Source organism: Ambystoma mexicanum, chromosome 3q (genome assembly GCF_040938575.1).
Source record: "Ambystoma mexicanum isolate Mex_15411 chromosome 3q, UKY_AmexF1_1, whole genome shotgun sequence".
NCBI classification, from domain to species: Eukaryota; Metazoa; Chordata; class Amphibia; order Caudata; family Ambystomatidae; genus Ambystoma; species Ambystoma mexicanum.
In genome coordinates, this window is record NC_090926.1 from 571,775,247 (window position 1) to 571,795,530 (window position 20,284).

Consider the following 20,284-nt stretch of genomic DNA (forward strand, 5'->3'; position numbering starts at 1 on the left):
GTGATCATGTTTTAAGACACCTGTGCTTTATAGAATATATAACTTCTTCCATGGACGCAAATATGTAGGCAACTTCCACTCACTGTCACACCACATTTACTGATAATATTGGGTAGGTTTACCTAACAATGTAGGTCCTCATTCACAGAACGTTTTCCTATGGGATTGCACCATTATAAAACACTTCCATGAACCAGGCCCTTAATCTCGTGCTAAAAAGTGAACAAACTGAATTCGTAGTTTTTTTCTTTTAGGAAAATAGCAAACTAATTTTGCTCCATTTTTCGAATGTAAACGTCAGGACTACGATTGACACAACGTTAGTTTGCATCCGTCCCTTTTCTGCAAACAAAGCTCAGTCATTCCTTAGTGCATCCCCTGATGGAAAATATTTACCTTATATTAATTTGGTCAGCAGAACTGGTTTGCTCCATTTATATTGCACATGGTGCAAAAAGGATTTGGCTTTTTGTTGGCGTCCAATGAAAATGTTAGGTGATGTGGCCCTACTAGCAGAGCTGACGTATGACCCATGAAATTCAGAAATGGCATTGCAAGCCCAGTCTTTCTAAAAAGCACCACAAAGCTTGCTGACCATAATTCTTGCTGTATTCAGCAGCCACTGGCGGCGGCATGGTCTACAGTCGATGTTCCCTGCAATGTTCTGAACCTTTGCAAAAACAAAGAGGTGATGGCTGGAAGGTTTAGACTGAATCTTGACCACTGGCATTGCTCGGGGCAACCCTCCAGACGATCGTTCTTCGCCTGCCAAGCCATTACAGAAGGGGAAAGACCATATGCAAATCAGGCTTGGCCCCACCCCAAAAGGGGAAGTCCAGCCCGAACTGCTAGGTCACATCCCTTCTGCACGAGACCACAAGCATCCCCAAACATGTTTCACCCTTGTTGGGGATCATGATGAGCCCCAACAAGGGTGAAACATGTTTGGGGATGCTTGTGGTCTTGTGCAGAAGGGATGTGACCTAGCAGTTCGGACTGTACTGCCCCTTTTGCCTGATTTGCATATGGTCTTTCCCCTTCTGTAATGGCTTGGCAGGCGAAGAACGGTGGTCTGGAGGGTTGCCCAGAGCAATGCCAGTGGTTAGGATTCATTCTAAACCTTCCAGCCATCACCTCTTTGTTTTTGCTTTGTCACCCCGAGTGGGACGGGTATGCCCAGACGTGGGTCCCGTGCCTGCTGGGCCTAGAGACCCAAGCTACTCCTCACTGATGAGCCCCAACAAGGGTGAAACATGTTTGGGGATGCTTGTGGTCTCGTGCAGAAGGGATGTGACCTAGCAGTTCGGACTGTACTGCCCCTTTTGGGGTGGGGCATAGCCTGATTTGCATATGGTCTTTCCCCTTCTGTAATGGCTTGGCAGGCGAAGAACGGTGGTCTGGAGGGTTGCCCAGAGCAATGCCAGTGGTTAGGATTCATTCTAAACCTTCCAGCCATCACCTCTTCGTTTTTATGTTCTGAACCTTTAGCAGGTTAGCTAAGGCCTCTGCGATTGGACCAATGGTTAGCATTTTGCTGTAGTCCTCTTTTGTCAAAGCAATCACACTTCTAGATGACATCAAGTGGCAGTCGGCTCTGGATATCTGAATAGTCGATTCACACAATGAACTGCTGCCTTTACAGTTGAATTAATATTGTGCCCATTGCTAGGATGTTGGTTTTCTTACATGGCATCACTTTTCTTTTCTCTATAGGAATGATAACAGCTATTGGACTTTCCAATCTCCAGTTTGTTGATATGAATTCATCTCGGAATCTATTTGTTTTGGGATTTTCAATGTTTTTTGGCTTAGCATTACCCAACTACTTGGATTCAAATCCAAATGCCATTGATACAGGTAAGACTGTTCTTGGTCCTCTATTTCCCAAAATCAGCATCTAATGTCCTGTTTTGGTGGACATGGCTGCTTGTGTAAACAGCACTAATGATATTAAGTGACTTGTATGTACTGCCAGAATTCATCATGAAAATATGATTGTAGCAGATTAGATTCAAAAGACGAACTCATCATTATACATAGGGGCACTTTGGTCATCTCAAAGGTATTCATCACCACTTTTTCCCCGTCGACAAGATTATTCGCAGCACAGCCCTAGAAATCCAGTAAACTTTGGGCAAATGACTGTTTGTAGGCTTGTCATATCTCATGTCTGTAGGTTAGTCTTGCAAAATATAAAGACCAGGAGTTTATCTGGCTGTTATCAAGGGTTGCTGCTTTAATTTGGACACTCTTGAGAAATTGTCCTGTTTGATGGTCACAATTTAATGGAGCCTTTGCACTTCTCCCAAAGAGTCTACTTTACCATTTGTTATTGCCAATTGTTATTATCTGTCAGTGAAGGACCTGCAGTTTTGTTGGACACCTCTTAGCCACCCGCTACTGTTTTGGTAGTCAGGTGATCCCAGCAGTAGCTGTGGGAGTGCCAGTGGGTTGAGAGAAGGGTGACTGTGTCAGAAATCAGAGAAGAGCTGGAAAGCCCACTGCCTTGAGGTATCATGATGGACTGACTACACTTTTATATTACAGAAAGAGATTGCATGAGGATGGCCCGTTAGACATTGTAACGATGGCTACGTACAGCCAAAAGCAAGCGTTGTGCAAGCTCTAATCAAACAGGTGTGCAAAGCTAGTTTAGATGGAAACTGCACAATCCAAGCAGGTCTCTGCCTCTGATGGATGATTAATGGAGTGTGAAGCCAAAACATTGTTAATTTCGGGAGGGGAACTCACATGGTTATACGGATAGAGATGGAGCTCTCTAGTTGTATGGGAGGAGCAGGCTTCATCTGGGGTGCAAGTTCAGGGTGTTGATATGCCGTTGCAGATTCATATTGCATAGGAGAACAAGCGATGTGGAGCCGTACAGCTGATTGAAAGTGAGATGTTGCAAGTTAGAGCAACCCCAGGATGGATACTCTTTAGTCACCGTTGTATGTAATATCTGCAAAGGATTAGTGAAGCTGGGCGCTGGAAGAAGCATGCTCAGAACCATGGCTGGTGGAGTACGTACATAGTTTGGCCACTGTTTTGTGGAGTACTTCTGTCATCTTTGACCTATGCTAAGAGAATGGTTTAGTAAGCAGAATTGTCACCTAGACTAATCTTTCTCTCTGTTGAAAACACACTTGGGTTCATGTTGGTCAGTGGTACAACGTAATCGGAAAGCGTAAAAGCCTTCAATAAGGCTTTCAAGCCTTTCAGTCATGCCACGCCACATTTTCCTGCATTTGTCTGACAGAGAGGAGATGCGAAACTCAACTTGTGTTTCAGCCGCCTCCCTTCCTCTATGCCATTCAAAAGATCCATGATTTTCATGCCAGCGCAAATGCTGGAGATCTTTATGGGGTCCGTCAGCTTTAAGCAGCAGCTTAAAGCAGGGGAACCCCATAGGGATCAATTGTGAACACTGCTTACCATGCTTGCATGGCAGGTAGCGTTTACAATTACAATTAAACCCTGCCTGGCATTATCGAATGTCGGCAAGGTTTTATTGTGATTGTGAACCCTGCTTATCATGCACGCATGTACGCTGCCTTATGCCCTGCACTTTTGCACTCCACCCTGCAAATGAAGAAAATTTGGCAGCAGGCAGCCGCCTCTTTGTATGCCAACACGTAATGGCTCTCCGGAGTCAAATTATTAATTTCAGGAACATGATCTCCACAAGGCACGAAATAATCAGTGTTCTCAATTGAACTTCAACCGCATGTCGGGCATGGTTAAATTGTAATTGTGAACGTGCTTGGCATGCATGCATGGCAAGCAGCATTCGCAATTAAAAGTAAATGCTGCCTGACATGCGAACATGCCAGGCAGCATTTACTCACTTTGCACGGCAGAGTGCATAAGTGCAGAGAAAAAGGTGGCATACACACGTAAAGCCACCTTTTGCCCTGCACCTTTGCACTCTGCCATGCAAATGACATATCTTTGGCTACGGGGAGCCACCTATGTGTATATCAACACGGGGAGCCACCTATGTGTAACACGTAACAGCTCCCCACTATCAAATTACCAAATTCAGCAACATGAGCCCCACTGAAAGCACTGTAAAAGACACTGGCGGTCAGGTTCGAGAGAGACGAAGAGCCAGATTCATGTAAAAACAAGGAGGCAGTACTAACAGGATCACACGAGGGTGAAAGTGCAAGGTGAGTGGGTTGCTCTCTCTCCCTTACGTGTATAAAAGGTATGGGGCGAGTGTGCTTGCATGTGCAGACGTGTGGGAACACTCACATCTGGGAGCATGTACTGCCCACTCTTGCAAGTTGCGCGAGCCACCCACATGTGTAAGCTGAGTGGGACGCCAACATGAGTGGGCTATCTGCATGCACAAGGTGCATGAACCTAGACAAGCAAAGTGCGTGAATCAATGTCTTCAATGGCCTGCACCAACGTGCAAGGTGCAAGTCTATGTATTGTGCATAGGGCCATGCAAAGATAGTGGGTTTATGTGCGCACAGTGCATGTTCCTGTTTGCATGTGCAAGGAGCATGGATACTCTAGCAAGGTGAATGAGCATCTCAGAGCACGAAAAGTGTGTTGGCCCATCCTTACATGTGTGCAAGGTGGGTGGGCTCCCACGTGCACAAGGCACATGACTATGAGCAATGAGCTATCTAATGCTTTAAAGGAGTGGTCTCGGGCATCCTTTTTTTAAACCATGAAGCAATTAGTGCCACCTTGCAAAATATCAATAGACTGTGTAAATATGAAAATGAACCCCCCAAAATAAGCACTCAAATATTTCCAGTCTGCCGCAAATGTTACAAACTAACATTGTGTCCTCCCCTTCTCCTTCATCATAATGTAGCTCCAATGCTTTCTGTCAATACCCGCTCAGATGTCTCCATTTTGCAGTTGACACATCTTTCTTCTTACCCCACAACTTGTCAAACCTTTAGATCCATTGTGACAAAGTCAAAACCCAGTATTGATTGCTTACTGAACCCCAAGGAAAATCCTTTCATGGCAAGGACAGAAGGTAAGCACTCACACTTGGTGCACGACTGCAGGCCACTACTTACACTTGCCCATGCAAGCTAAGAGGGCGGAGAGCCAATACCCTACTAACCTAGCAAGCAGAATGCAGACCTGGGTCTCTGGCATGGTACCCTTTCCTAGCTTTGACATTATTGAGCCACGCAGGGCTCAGAAGAAAACACTTCACACATCTTTGCACATGAAGACAGAGAGGGAGAAAGAGGTGCCTCCCCCGAGCCCTGGCCAATCCGAATCTGTGAAGTCGATGAGCAAAGAGCCCACTAAATCAAAACCTTCAACACCTCAAATTCCCGATTATTCACATTAAGAAATGAGGCAGAAATCTCCTAGCAATGTGGGGAAGACTACAATATAACAAATTAGTAAGATTGTGAGATGAGAGAGAGGAGGCATACAGGAGCTGTGTTGGTTAGACTAGGAGGGTCACCTTGAAACAGAGTCAACGAACAGAAGGTGGCTGTATCCATGGAACCATAGGAATAAAGAGGACAGTTTAAAACTCCAGGCTAGATTATGGGGGCCTGCTGAGGCCCTAGTCCCACAGATTGGATTTGTCCAGTAATAGAGGAATCAGTAAAGCGAGTCATACGTTATATCTCATCTAAACTGGTCCAGTGAACCATGGGAGCTATGTACCCTAAAGTGGCAGAGTTCACGATATGCTATATCCCCAGGACCAGAAAGGTAGACTAGAGAGAATGGATTTTAGCTCAGACTGGGATAGTCTGGTTAAGTCATCAATCTACCTCAATAGCCCTGTAGTAAGCACTGACCCGGAAGTACCCACTTTGCTGCAGACTAACCGCGTTACCCAAACTGGGGCAACCGTACAGGAGAGCGCCTTGGGGCAGAGGGGGGATCTACGCACCTTACCCAACCAAGAGTCTGGCAAACACCTCAGGACAAGAGGGATTTGGTCTTAGCTAGAGGCCATCTCACCATCCTGGAGGTGATGCAGCAAAGGACAGACACTAAGTTATGACCCAGGTCTTGGAGGACTAGAACCAATGGAGGATAAAGAAGTGTGCTGGGGCACCATAACTCCCTAAGACTGTGACTGACTTTGCTAGACATTGGCCTGGGTGTGAACACTGAAGAGCTGTGATTTCTAGAATAACGAACAGACTTTTGGACTCAGGACAACAGGTCTTTCTAGAATAGGTGATTCAATTTACATTGTGGCCTTTTCCTGACACTGTAACCTTAGAACCTCCCATTTTAGTTCTTGCTCCCCTGGCAGGTGTTCCTTACCTTTCCATAAAAGTAATAAAACTACTAAACTGACTTTTGAGAAGTGTGTGATATGTGGACTACTGCATTTCTTTCTTTTTTAAATCGGGATTCACCTCTAACTCATTTCTTTCCCCTTTCTTTATCCCTCTTCCTACCAGAGGTAACTTGCAGCCTAAACGTTACTCACCATTGTGACTACAGTACTCCAGTTCCACAGTCCACTTTCCTCCATATTTGTAGTATATCTATCTTATGTGGACAGGACATAGACATTTGTTCTCAGCCATAACCTTTGATTTTGGAAAGTAAAGTGAGGGCTCTTACGAACACTCCATGCCCCACTACACTCTTCACACTGGCTTGGCCCACCCATCCATTTTAATGCAATGTGCTTATGCATACCATAACAAGGATTATTGGGGAAGTAGGGAGGAGGTTTTGGGGAAAGGGCACTAAGGACTTGGAAAGCAGCAGTGACTACGGTGAGGGAGAATGTACATACTCCGATATCACATCGTCTTCCCTCCATATTTGTGGGACAATTAAAACCAGAACCTAAAAATGGGGAAGGTTTGCTACTGCCACCATAACTTGGGTTAACACTTGCAGTCCTGAATTGAGGTTGCAGGATACATCCTTGTATTGGAATTGAAAAGTGTAGACAAATAGATTTAAAAATACAAAGCGGCAAATCTTCCTATCACCCTTCCACCTATTCATGCAGTGCTGGGAGACATCCAGTTGTCTCTGGTAAATTGAGAAGGACTTGTTGGTGAAGTCTGAAGTTGGAGCATAGTAAAGCACAGAGCCTGCACACTTAAAGGACACTGATGAGAAGGTATACTTAAGAGTTGGATCCGATGACATTTTGTGATTGTGGTAAAGGTGCTTTCTCTGTTATTGTCCCAGTCCCACTTCTTATAAAAGTGGGTGTGATTGTAAATAGGCTGACCACAAGTATTAAGTACTACATTAAAAATGGGGCATTCTGATTACAACCAAGCAGCCAGAGCTGTTTCAGTGGCATGGTGCATGGGTCCTAAATCTCCTGGTTTTACTCCAACCTAGTTGACCAGGCTAACACAAGGACATTCTTCTCAGCAATGTCACCTCCCTTCACCTCTCTCTGTATACATCCCCTCATTGAATTTCGTTCATTAACTTTTAAAGATGAGACCCAATATGCGTATTCCCCACCAACACACTTCTAGGGAAGCAGTGAGTGACTAGCTTACTCAACTGCATTTCCTCACCAGGTTACAGTCTGTAGTCTAATGTTGAGCTCTCAAACAGAGGTCATGTTCTGTGCCTCAGGCTGCTGCCACCATTATCTCCTATTGCAACCGACCCATTCCCTAACAACATCCACCTTTCAACCTGTGCCCCCAACTCTTGGTCTCCTATAACAGCATATTATGTTGAGAAAAGATGTGTGAACTCAAATAATAATGACAGAACTTTCATACTTTTTGGATCATGCTATAGCATTTGATACTCATAACAAATATGTCCATTAATATCCAATATGGTGTATAAATGAAGGCTTAGGAAAGAAACAAAGGATGGAACATTATCTGATTTACATTGAAATTAGAGACCATATGCGGTCGAGAGGAAGGATTAGTCCTACCCTTTGTTCCTGTGAAATACCAAATAAAGCCTGTGAGAACACTTTGCCTGTTTTTGATCCACCTGCCTGGCGGAGGGAATGGCAAGGAGGAAAGCTACCTGGTCTATTCTGTACAAACGATGAAATAGAGACCCCCATCAACTTAAAAAGGAATACATTAAATTCCCAGGCTTGAGAAAGTATTCTAAAATTGGGCATAGGATTGGGAGGTAACACTTTTTTAAAGCATTGTATGAAATAATGTGTATAGGTATTAGAAAGAATGAGGTCTGGAGAGGACTCTTCCAGTAAGAAGTGATTTACGTATGATCAACCGTAATAGACAAATATTGTAACCCACATCCAACCACATGAAGCCGGTATGTCAGTACAGGTATGCAGTGATTCCATCGACCCCAATTGATCTATGTCAGCTTTTTAAGTGTGTGTGTGTGTGACTGTGTGTGTGTGTATGTATGTGTGTGTGTGTGTGTGTGTGTGTATATGTGTGTATGTAGGGATAGTATAGATGGAGGGGTGGGATGGGGTGGGTAGGAGCAGCATGGAGGTGTATCAAGGGTTCCCCTTCATAAAGAAAAAAAGTCTATATAGAAGAGTCAAAGTAGAAGACCACAAGGTAAATATGTTTGATGGAATCAATTAGAATGTCAGTACCTTATCTTACTGGCATATCCAGGGCTTTAAGTGGGCCGGGGCCTGCCGTGGCTGGGCCCTGGCAGGCTCCGAAATTTCGTTTTGAGGCGGGGCCCTGCCGGGGCCCACTAATCTCCCCTGGCAGCCCCGGCCACTACACGAAAACGCATTTTTTTCTACAGCCTGAAGCTCTCGCTCATTTGCGAGAGCTTCAGGCTTCAGAAAAAAATGCCTTTGAGCCATAATGGTGGCACCGCACCTGCGCGGCATCACTTTAATCAAGTGATGCACGTGGGCCGGCACCACCATTATGGAGACTGGACGCAGAGGCCTTGCTTTCTAAATACTGAAGCTCCCGCGGATTTGCGGGAGTTTCAGTCTTTAGGAAAAAGGCCTCTGCTTCCAGCGGCCTCACCCTTTTCAGCCCTAATGGTGACGCCACCCCTCCCCAGCTGGCGAGGGACAGCACCACCATTAAGGCTGAATAGGCGAGGCGCTGTCCCTGCCAGGCAAGGCTATCCAAAATAAATGCTGAGATCAGAACCCTCTCCCACATAGGGGAGAGGGTGCTAATCTCTACAAAAGGCTGCCTGGCAGGGGTGCCAGTAGCCCATTGAGCCGGGGCTCATCGAGGGGGCGTGGCCTAACAGACCATCAAGACCCCCGTTGTTAGGCCAGGCCCCTCGATGAGCCCCGGCTCGATTTGTAGTGCCACTTAAGGCACTGGGCATAGCTGAGGGTCCATCTGCTTCTGTATGCAGCATTTTCAAGCACTTTTGTCGCGAGAGTAGAACAGGTGTAGGAAGGAGCCAATTAGAGAGGAGGTCCTGCAATATGCCTCTGGCGTTGGAGAGGAGCCCTGGCATGTAGAAAGGTATTAGGAATTCCTTGCTCCAACTCAAAACTCTCAAGAAGCTTGAGTTATAGCTCCAGCTGGTGAAGGAGATAGAGAAATAAGGGAAAACAACCAGAACTCTGTGTGGATACTTAGTTCTAGATAGACCTGGGTACGGACCCAAGAAATCCTGTAACTAGTTTGTCTAGAACAAGCGACAGCCACCTTGTGGACGAGAGGACTGGGCACCCATGGTGCATGTTAGGGAGATTATTCACAGCCCTCTGGTGAGCAGTGCAAAACCATCTATCTTAAGGTTGAGACAGGGTTCCTTGCAAAAGATAGACTAAACGCTAGCAGGAAACTATGGGCCTGATTCATGGAAGTGTTTTATAATGGCGCAATCCCATAGGAAAACGTTCCATAAATCAGGCCCTATGTCTATTGCACACTTTAATTTGGATGGTTACCAGACCTGACATTTGCTCCAGTCTGGAATGTCCGAGGGGGAGGGCTTGCAGTGGTTGTTGACCTCATCCTTAAACTGTTGTCTGAGGTCTTCTTTGAATCGGAATGGCTGCTTGCTGTTAAAATGACACGCACTTGCTCAGGGGCGGGAGGGGCGTACCTTGTGGTCAATCTGTATTGGAATCTTGAGGATATAATCCAAAGTTTAAGGCAACTTGTCGAGGGATGGTATGCAAGGGGAACGGGGCCTATATTATTCGAGCTGGGGATTTCCATTACAATTGTGCAGAGGGTGCATTGCTGAACTACTCCAATATCGGTGCACACTTTCAGTCCTTGAATGTGAAAAGAGGTCTTGAATGGGGTTAATTCTTGAACGAATTACGTATTTTCCAACTGGAGGATTTGTCCACTAGAGAATTAGCATACACTTGCCATAGGCGGAATTCTAGATCGAGGATCGACTATGTCTATGTTGCTACCAGTCTGGGAGCTAGATGGTGTTCTTTGTGCCGTGTGGATCCCGGGGTGGGTGACCATTTACTGTTGACATTTTTCTGGACATTCTCTCCTCTTTACATTCTGTTAGAGTGGATTTGGCACTTCTTCCGCCTGAATCTGGCAGATGAACAGTTGTATGGAACTACAAGACAGTATCCAAGTGTACTCAATGTATTGCCAAGAGGACTGCTGAAATGAGTAAGGGGTGTTGTTACTTGGGTCTCCTGATGAGCAGATACATTTTGTCCACTGTATTGCTAATGAAGGTCTTGACGATCTGGGGGATATCAAGAGTATTTCCACTGTGGGGGGAAAGCGCCATACCTTTGGTCATAGGGTTCTGGCCTCTAAGAGAGTCAAACAGCAATCTATCCGTGGACTCAAGAGACACAAATTAAATTCTGTGGAGTATCAATTAGCCAAGAAGAAAGTTGCGCAGACCCATACAAATCTGGTCAAAAACCTGTTTATCGAGTCTTACGAACTAGATAATCTGTGCATGCTTGATAGCTTATGTCTGGGCAAGGAGGCAAGCTTTTGGGCCAACCTCAATTCTGCTTGTGGGGAGCAAATCGCAGTTATGGATTCTGTCACTTCTGAAGCCGCATACGTGGCATTCTTTGAGGCTAAATGCTCGCTTCCGGAAGATATGGTGTCCTGTGCGGACTTCAATTTGGGACCGGTGGAGTGGGGGGGGGGAGTGTCAATGGGAAATGTCTAATGTTATTTGGGCTATTGAAAGTCTCAAACCACCAACGGCCCCTGGCCCGGATGGTATTCCGCCATTTGTTCTAGAGAGCTATCCTTCTCTGTGGGCAACTATTCTAAAGCCCCTCATCTATGCAGTATTTATGTGTCATCTCATCCCACCTTCATGGGTTTAGTCGATCATCATACCAATCTACAAGAACAGAGATCCTGCTGACCCCAGCAATTATAGACTGATTGCCCACACTGATGCCACCTGCAAGGTCTTTTCTATTCTACTCCTTAGGGACCTTGACTAATTAGGCAACAGGGTCTTTTTTCAAAATTACAGGTAGGGTTTAGGAAAAACATGGGCACACCACTCGCTGCCACTATTCTTGCCCATCTCATATCTAATATACACACTAAAGATGTTGGGGAGGTCTATATGGCCTACTTGGACTTATCTAGTGCCTTTGATTGTGTGGTGAGATCCCATTTGTGAAACAAGTTCCTAAGCTGGGATTTACCAAAAAAGTTGGTTCAGCTCTTGGCGCTGCTTCACTCAGGGTGCGTCTTATGCGTGAGGGTTCTTGGTTTTCTTGTATTCGGACTTGGGGAGGTGCGGGGGGGGGAGGTTGAAGCAAGACTGTACTGTTGTCCCTGTCCTCTTCAATCTATATGTGCGGGATGTGGAATATTTGTGGAAGGGTGAGATAATGACATTGGCTAGGTTAGGTAGTCTCAGACTTGATTGGTTAGTCTTTGCAGATGATTTTATCCTCTTCAATAATACACCCAGGGGCTTCAAACATAAATTAAATGTATTTGCTCAGTATTGTACTTCCAACAATTTTTCCCCTAACAGGGATCAATCTAAAATTGTCATCTTTTCCAAGGGATGAAAGATAATTAAACACTGTTCATGGAATCTAGGTGGGGAGAGACTGAAACATGTGGACTCCCTTAGGTATTTGAGTTACAACTTGATCAATTGGTCCTCGGGTGTTATCTGGAAGGAAGGCCTACAGAGGAGGCGCTCCCTCCTGATCTCCCAAATTAAATGTCTCTACAGACAGTTGGGCACATTTTCTGTTTTGCCAGTTCAGCGTTTCTACATGGCTAATGTTAAACCTGTGTTACTGTATGGACTAGACTTTTGCCTACTAGACACAGGTGATTAACTCAATGTTGTGCAAGGTAAACTGTGGAAACAGGTCCTGGGTCTTTTTACTGCTATTCCTAATTCTGTTATTAGGCATGAATTTTGCCTCACCTCGCTCAAGGCACGCTATACTTGGCGTATGCTGGTTACTATTCTAAAATCCTCTGTCCACCGCCCAATAGCTTCTACATGGATCTGTACAGTATCAGTAAAGAAGCCACAGTCCCTTCCGTCAAGTCCTTTATTAAAAGAATGCAGGACATTCTGATTAATATTGGTGGAACGGAAGAGGAATTAGTTCATCAACCTGGCTACGTAAAGGCTAAATTGTACAAATTAGACTGGGTGGAAACAGTTGATGCAATTTATTTGTATAGTTCATATACTGAATATGCCAAATTTGTACACAAAATAGAATGTATGCCCTGGTATTTGCAGAGGTTACCCTGGAACAGAGTTTGTGAGGTCTATCTAAGCTTTCGCCTCAACCAGTGTCACTCTAAAGAACGTATCATCCATTGGACAGGTCAACAGTCTCTATTTGATAACATCCACTGTAGGTTCTGTGATAGTATGAATGACCAGGAAACCCTTAAACATTGGGTCACTGCCTGTCCTTACTTATGGGAAAATAGAGAAAGATGTTATAAACAAAATGCTCCGAGGGAATATGATTTCTCTGACCTTTTCTGTTCTCGGTTGATGTGGGACCATAATGTATCTCTTATTTGATCTTTGTATCAATTTTTATTATGTGTTTCTGTTCTTATACAGTGAGAATTGTCTTTGTTCTTATACAGTGAGAATTGTTTATTTTCCGTTCTTTTTGTATTTCTGGATATGTGTTTCTTTTTTGTGTAAGATTGCTTTTGTAACCAGTTTCACAATAAAAAAATTAAAAAAAGGCTAGCAATGGTAGAGCAATCGGGCTTCACTCAAGGGAGCAGAGGAGGCTTGTGGACAGGGACAATTAGTTCCAATAGATAACCCTAAAGAACGTTATAAGCTGTACACTTTAGGAACTATTTACACAAAAATTCAGAAGTTAAGTTTAGGAAACATCACACAGTAAAACCATGTCTAGTTATGAAAACAGTAAAATGGCCTTAGGTGAAAACCTTTCCATTCCTATAAATAATGTAAGGTCTATACCCGGTGATAAACTCTACACATTGTAAAAGTAAGGGGTGAGGAGAAAAGCCATTTTTAAGCAGACAGGTAAATGCATACATATATCCTGGAATCACCATACCAATATAATATAAGGGTTGAACAATTGTTCCACACAACTGCCAATACATTACATAACATGTATTCCTAAAGTGAAAAGATGGTATAGATATATGCTTTACAGAGAGGAAGTGAAAGGGTTAAACAATTTTAAAACAGGCCCAGAAGGTCTTTCAGAAATATAGTGAAATCAGATAGCATGCCCCTGGCCAATGTAGGTCCCTGTTCACCCTTAGATATATCTAGAAACACACTAAAAAAGATTGCAAGAAAGTGTCCAAAGATATCCTAAAAAAAAATAGGGAACAGCAATAATGTATACTCTAAATTCTCTAACCACTGTTACTTCCTAAAGTCACAGTTTGTGGCAAAGAACTACAGGGACCTCCTAAGGTGGAGCAATGAAATATACCAAAGGCCCCGGTTTCAGTAGTTTACAAGAGTTCAAATGTGTTGTCCATAGAAAACTAAGGTGCAAATCCTATAGGCAAGCCACGGTTGCGAGTTAAAGCTAGATAAAGACTAGTTCTTCCCAGCCGGTGCAGCGAAAGAAGCAATCAACCCCAGTGAACTTAGAAGAGATCCGCTATAAGAGTTTCAGCTCCATGTATGAGGCCCCACCAGTCTGAGAATGATGCAAGCAAAGCATGATTTGGGCCAATGGAAGTCCGTAGCGATTCGCAGTAGAGGGGGGGGCTGCAAAACCCAACTACTCCAAGGCCTAGGGGATGCCTGAAAATGATTCCAAGGAAGATATCATTACCCCACAATCTGGGGACCAGTCATTGAAGATTCTTGTCAGAGATGGTGGGAGAAACCAGATGACATAGGTCATTTATTACAGGGTTGGGACTAGGATCCGGTACCCCAGATCAGCACTGACCCAGATGGATGAAACAAAGAATGATCTCGGTTCCCAGGAGGGCAATCCACCAGCCAGAAGCAGTGACAGAGAAGACACCAGGAAGACAGAGGAATCCGACCAAAGGTATCCGTGCATCTCGAGGTGCTAGACGGGGCAGCCAGCCAACAGACAAAGGTCCTACAATCGGAGCAGAGGATGGATGCAACCCACAATAGCCCAAGATACAGCTGTAGTGGTGGCCTACCACTCTTCTAGGATTGGCAAGACTCCCTATCCCAGTCCAGGTGGACTTCTCAGGGAGGAAACACAGCTGTGACATAGAAACAGCCCTAGTATTGGCAATCATTCCAGCCAGTAAGAGCCCTACAAACAATTCCACCAACCAAGGAAAAAACCATGAGCAAGGGCAAAGAGTCCATGGTATAGGTTATATGGTCAAACCCGGTCCTCAGAAGCAGCAGCACACCTCTGTGGCAATCCTCCAACAGCGCAAGTAAGAAGCTCCAGAATGGACACGGTCTCCTGTAGATAAGTACATTCACTCTTTGAACTTGCAGAAACCCGTACTGGGAGTCATTTTAAATGTGGAGTACAGTAAACATGCCTAAATTGCATGCATAAAAGGTTTACACCTGATTTTACTCTACTCTGCGTTATCAGTGATTTATATGAAAGAGAGGTGCCACGGAACAGAATTACCATTTAGAATGGATTGTGCCCTCCCACGTATTCCTCGTCTTTAGAAATGTTGTCAATCATCACGAGCACCCGGCCCTGACGTCCTGTCAAACATGGACTTAAAATCTAACTCAAAAAGCTGGTCAATTCTGATAGCTGAAATCTTCGAATCATGTACGGCAACCAGATCTGTCCCGAAGTCTTGGAAAACAGCAAACGTTGTGCCTATTTACAAGCCAGGAGACAGAAGCGATCCGAACAACTATCGCCCGATAGCACTCCTTGACTGTATCGGTAAACTTTTCGGATCCTTCCTACTGGACAACTTTAAAACCTGGGTGGCCTCTTCAAAAGGGTGGGACAACTTTCAAACAGGTTTCCGTAAAAACCTGAACACCATGGCAAATATATTCACCATCAACATCTTGAAGGCCAGAGTCCAGGAAGGGGGGCCTCCCCTATGCATGGCCTTCATTGATTTATCCAAAGCATTCGACAAAGTAAACAGAGAGAAACTTTGGATAAAACTTGCAAACTGGAACTGTCCCCCGTCTCTGCTGGATCCAATACAAGGACTTTACTCTGAAACATCGATGAGAGTGAGACTTAATGGCACAGGGTTACTTTCCTCTGCAATTGGAACATCTAGCGTAGTAAAGCAGGGATGCCCTCTGGCACCGGCACTTTACAACGCCTACAACCGGCGACTACCAACAGGCCGAAAGGAACGTAAAAGCCTTCCCACGCTCCTTAGGATCTGAAAAAGTCAGTAGATTGCTCTACGCTGACGATATCATCTTAATCGACCAAACAAAGATAGGGCTACAGCGCAAACTAGACAACCTGAACGAATATCTCCATACCAACGATCTGGAAAGCAATGCAATGAAAACCAAAGTGATGCGACTGACAAAAGCGGCCAAACGGAAAACCTCAGAGGCATGGTTTTTCAACAACACGTTTGTTGTTGTCGAAGAGGTGGATGCCTTTAGATACCTGGGCACCATGTTCAGTAACAAACGGAACGAGCAATCCATGCTAGACCTCCTGACCAACAAAAACAAAACCCTGCCAAACCAACTGATCATCATGGACAAAAAATGTGGCCGCTTTTCAGTAAAAGCGGCGACGAACATTTACAGGATGAAAGTTGTCCCAGCGCTCACTTATGGCACAGTGGCCATGTTCGGCATCCCAGACTCAACTTGGCCTAAATTGGAGGGCTCACTCTGGAAAAAAGTGCTTCGACTGCCCACTTCGACCCTAATAGCCTTGATAAGAAGAGAACTCGGTCTCACCTCTCTCCAAGGAACAGTATCCATCAACAGTTTGATGTTTTGGTGTTTGATGTTTTGGAGAAAATGTATACATTGATCCAAGAAGAAATTGAGAAAGGATCAAACAAAACGCTCAAAATCTGGTTAGAAAAAAATCAAACTCTCCTGAAATCAATAGGTAGCTCAGAGGAGGAGCTCTTGACAAACCCGAAAAGAACGGCAAAAAAACTGAAAGATTCAGATTGGTGTGAGACTCAACAGATAGCAGCAAACTACAAATCTGTGGCCCACCTCCCGGCATTCGCCCAAAAACTAAACGAGCCCATCAGCTACCTACTGCAATTTCCGAACAAGACACACCGCTCGACCTTTCTGAGAGCAAGATTGAATATTTTAAAGACCAATGAGGTCCTGAAAATCCGTGGTAAATCTGCATCGGACGTCTGTCGATTCTGTCTGAACCCAGACTCAAAGGAAAGCCTGAAACACTTGATTATTCATTGCCCAGGAACCACTGGCAACAAAGATACCCACTTGGGCCACCTTTATTCAAACTTTTCAAGAATGGACGAGGAGGTCATACCTAATGAACGGGCGAAGACCGGTAATCGCAGTGGTAAACTTTCTACATAGTTTGAAGCTGGATGCCATCTGCGAGGGATCAGAAAGCCCCTACAAGGACTTAGCCCCTTTGACAAGCATCTGGGAAATAATGCATTGGGAAAAAGGATTTCTTTTCTTCTTTTGTAAAAACTGTTAACAACAGTTAAACACAATAAAAAAATAATAATAAAAAAAAAAATATGTTGTCTCCCAGCTTTGCTGCTTCTGAATTTTTTTTTCACCTGGCGCTGTGTTCAAGGCCGCGGAGTCGTAGTCCCTTGAAGGCCGCCACAGAGCGTTATCCGCTGTATAAAGTGCCCGAGCAGCGCCGGTTACCTCAGTTCCATTTTTCCCAGCAACTGCTTTGTGTCACGAACGGCGCATCAGGTTTTTTCTCGACGATGTCCTCGTCATCTACTCCCACCACACCCAAGACAGGGTTAAAAAAATGTCAGAAGTGTGGTAGGAAAATGTCAATAACCGACCCCCATCGGAATTGCCTCTGGTGTCTCAGTCCAGACCATCGGGTTGACGAGTGCGGTTCCTGCCAGGCCATGTCCAATAAGGCTCTTAGGGAACGTAGAGGTAAGCTTGTGGTGGGGGAGGAAACTTACAAGTCTTCTAAAAGACAAAAGGATTCGGATGAATTTAGTCGAAAATCTCGACATGGGTCGAGGAGGTCGAGATCGAAGAGTCGCTCAAGGAAATCCTCCTCGTCTTCGACTAAGAAGTCAAAAAAGCGACATCCAGGTCTTCTTCCTCCTCTTCCTCCTCTAAGAGGAGAGTAATTTATCCATCCAAGCACGATTCCCCTGAAAAATGGGAGGCCTTTAGGGCTTCGATGCTTAAAATATTCTAGAAAGTGGCCCAGTCCGCCTCAAAGATGCCGCCGGGTGATCATGCCTCTACCCACTCTAAAAGTGACAGAGGGAAATCAAAATCTAAACACGCGAGAGCCAAAAAAGAGTCGAGAGTGTCATCAGGGGAAAGTTCCCCAACGCCTCGTACAAAGACAAAACCTCTGGTGCATAAATCGGTGAGAGCGGAATCGACATTGGCGTCGATGACGAAACTCGACTCGACACAGTCGACGACTATTGCGTCGAAACCGCCGACAAAAATGGCATCAACGCCTTTGACTGTAGCGAAGCTTTCTTCGACAGTATCGAAGTCTCCTTTGAAAACGTTAAAGCCAGCATCTTCTTTATTGACACCTTCGACGGCTTTATGGAGGCACTCTTTAATCCCGATACCCAAGTCCACGCCATTGCCCACACCTAAGTCGACACCACACTTTTTACCTGTTAAAGCTTTTCATCCTCAACTCAGACAGGAATTTTTCAGATCCATGTCATCTATTTTTGAAGAGGATGCCACTTCAGCTGGAGTTAGGTTTGGAGCCAGAGAGGTCCCTGAAGAGCTAGTGGACCCGAATTCCAAAACAATTACAATTACAAAATGCCAGTGGCCTAGACACTTCTCCTGAAGTGGAATTTGAGAGACCATACCCTACAGATCATGCTGATCCTAGTTATAGAAATCTCATGAGAAGGGTCATTGATTTTATGGGTTGGAAGGCAGCTTCCCCAAATTTTGACCAAGATGACATGATGGACATCCTGAGTGAAGGTCCTCTAAAAGATCCTGTTCTTCCATTCCATAAAGCACTTCAGAAGAGGGTGATGGCAAATTGGAATACTCCTGATTCTATTTCAGCAGTAAAGAAGAACTTTGTACCAAAATACAGGCCATCTTTATCAGATCCAGAATATCTAACTAAACATCCCTCCCCTGAAAGTCTAGTGGTTCAAGCTGCAACCTCCACTAGGCAATCAGCTTACCCCTCAATACCACCAGACAGGGATGATAAAGTTGATGCTTGGGCCCGTAAAGTTTTTTCTTCGGGCAGCATGGCCCTTAAATCGACTAATGTAACTTGTACTTTAGCAAGATTTACATATACCCTGTGGGACTGCATGACATCAGCGTCTGATCGCATCCCAGAAGGTGAGGAACGGGATGGTTTCCTGGCTATAGTAAAAGATGGTAAAGAGGCTATGGAGGAATGCCTTCAGTCAGTACTGGACACTGCTGATAGTGTAAGCAAGGTCCTACGCAGGTTTGCATGGCTAAGGAAATCTGGCTTTGCACCTGATGTGCAATCTAGATTACTTAATATGCCCTTTTACGGCTTGAGGTTGTTTGGCAGCAAGGCGGACGAGAGCTTGGAGAAGCTGCAGACCTCAAAAGCGGCAGCTAAATCACTTAGCACCCCTATAAAACAGCCTCAACAACACTCTTACGCATGCTCATCTTCCTGGAAGAGTCGCTTCTTTCGTTTTTACTCCTCTTTTGGAAAAGGAAGGGGGCAGGCCAGTCAAAGAGGCCAACAGAGAAAACCCTTTCGTGGTGGAAAAGGGAGAGGTGCTAGATCAGCCACAGCAGCGGCTAATACCTCCTCAGCCACTGCTGCAGCTGCTGCAAAGCCACTTTGAGGTCTTCACGCACAAGACCCTAGTGGGAGGCAGAATCCCTCGGTATCTGGATGAATGGCGGGGCATTACGTCAGATGCCTGGGCACTAGAGATAGTGACCCATGGTTACTGCCTTCCTTTTCATCAAAGACCTCAAGATCATCCACTGGGAGCCAACTCTGTAAAATTTCCAGACCTGCTCCTTGTGCACGAGATTTTAACCCTGCTAGAGAAAGGTGCAATAGAACATGTACCTCTAGCGGAAAGGAACAAGGGTTGGTACTCCCCTTATTTTCTCATCCCCAAAAAGGACGGAGGATTGAGACCCATCTTGGACTTAAGAAATTTGAACAAATTCCTCAGGAAGGACAAGTTCAAGATGGTGACCCTTTCTCAGATCCTTCAGGCTCTTCAGCTTCAGGACTGGCTGGTTTCGTTGGACCTTCAGGATGCTTACTTTCATGTGCCAATCCATCTCAAGCACAGAAAGTACCTGAGGTTCGCAATTGGTGGTTCTCATTATCAGTTTTGGGTTCTACCATTTAGGCTGACCTCCGCCCGAGGGTTTTCACCAAACTGATGGTGGTGGTGGCAGCTAGTATCAGGAGAATGGGGATTCACGTCTACCCTTATCTGGACGACTGGCTAATCAGGGCAAGTTCACCCCAACGAGCCCAGGAACATCTGGGCTTGACCTGCCACTTCTTACACAGACTGGGCTTCACCCTCAATTACAAGAAGTCACAAATTATTCCAAGCCAAAGACTCCAATTCATCAGAGCAGTCCTGGATACTTCCTCAGGGAAAGCCTCGCCTCCCGAGGAGAGAGCTCACCACATTCTGCAGATGGTAACAAGGTTTCAAAATGCCCAACATCTACCGGCATTCAATTTTCTAAGGTTGCTAGGCCTTATGGAATCCTGCATTTATCTGGTGCCAGAGGCCAGATTGAGGATGAGATCCCTTCATTGGGCCCTCAG

General features: G+C 45.1%; 1 protein-coding gene across 3 annotated transcripts in view; it reads left to right on the top strand.

The window, feature by feature from the left end:
- Positions 1-20,284, top strand: part of SLC23A1 (solute carrier family 23 member 1) — a 945,676-nt gene that overhangs the window by 759,880 nt on the left and 165,512 nt on the right. For all 3 annotated transcript variants that reach the window (XM_069654343.1, XM_069654344.1, XM_069654345.1), the window contains one exon: positions 1,714-1,857. In XM_069654343.1, coding sequence (XP_069510444.1) covers positions 1,714-1,857 — 144 coding nt within the window. The remainder of the gene's footprint in view (positions 1-1,713; positions 1,858-20,284) is intronic.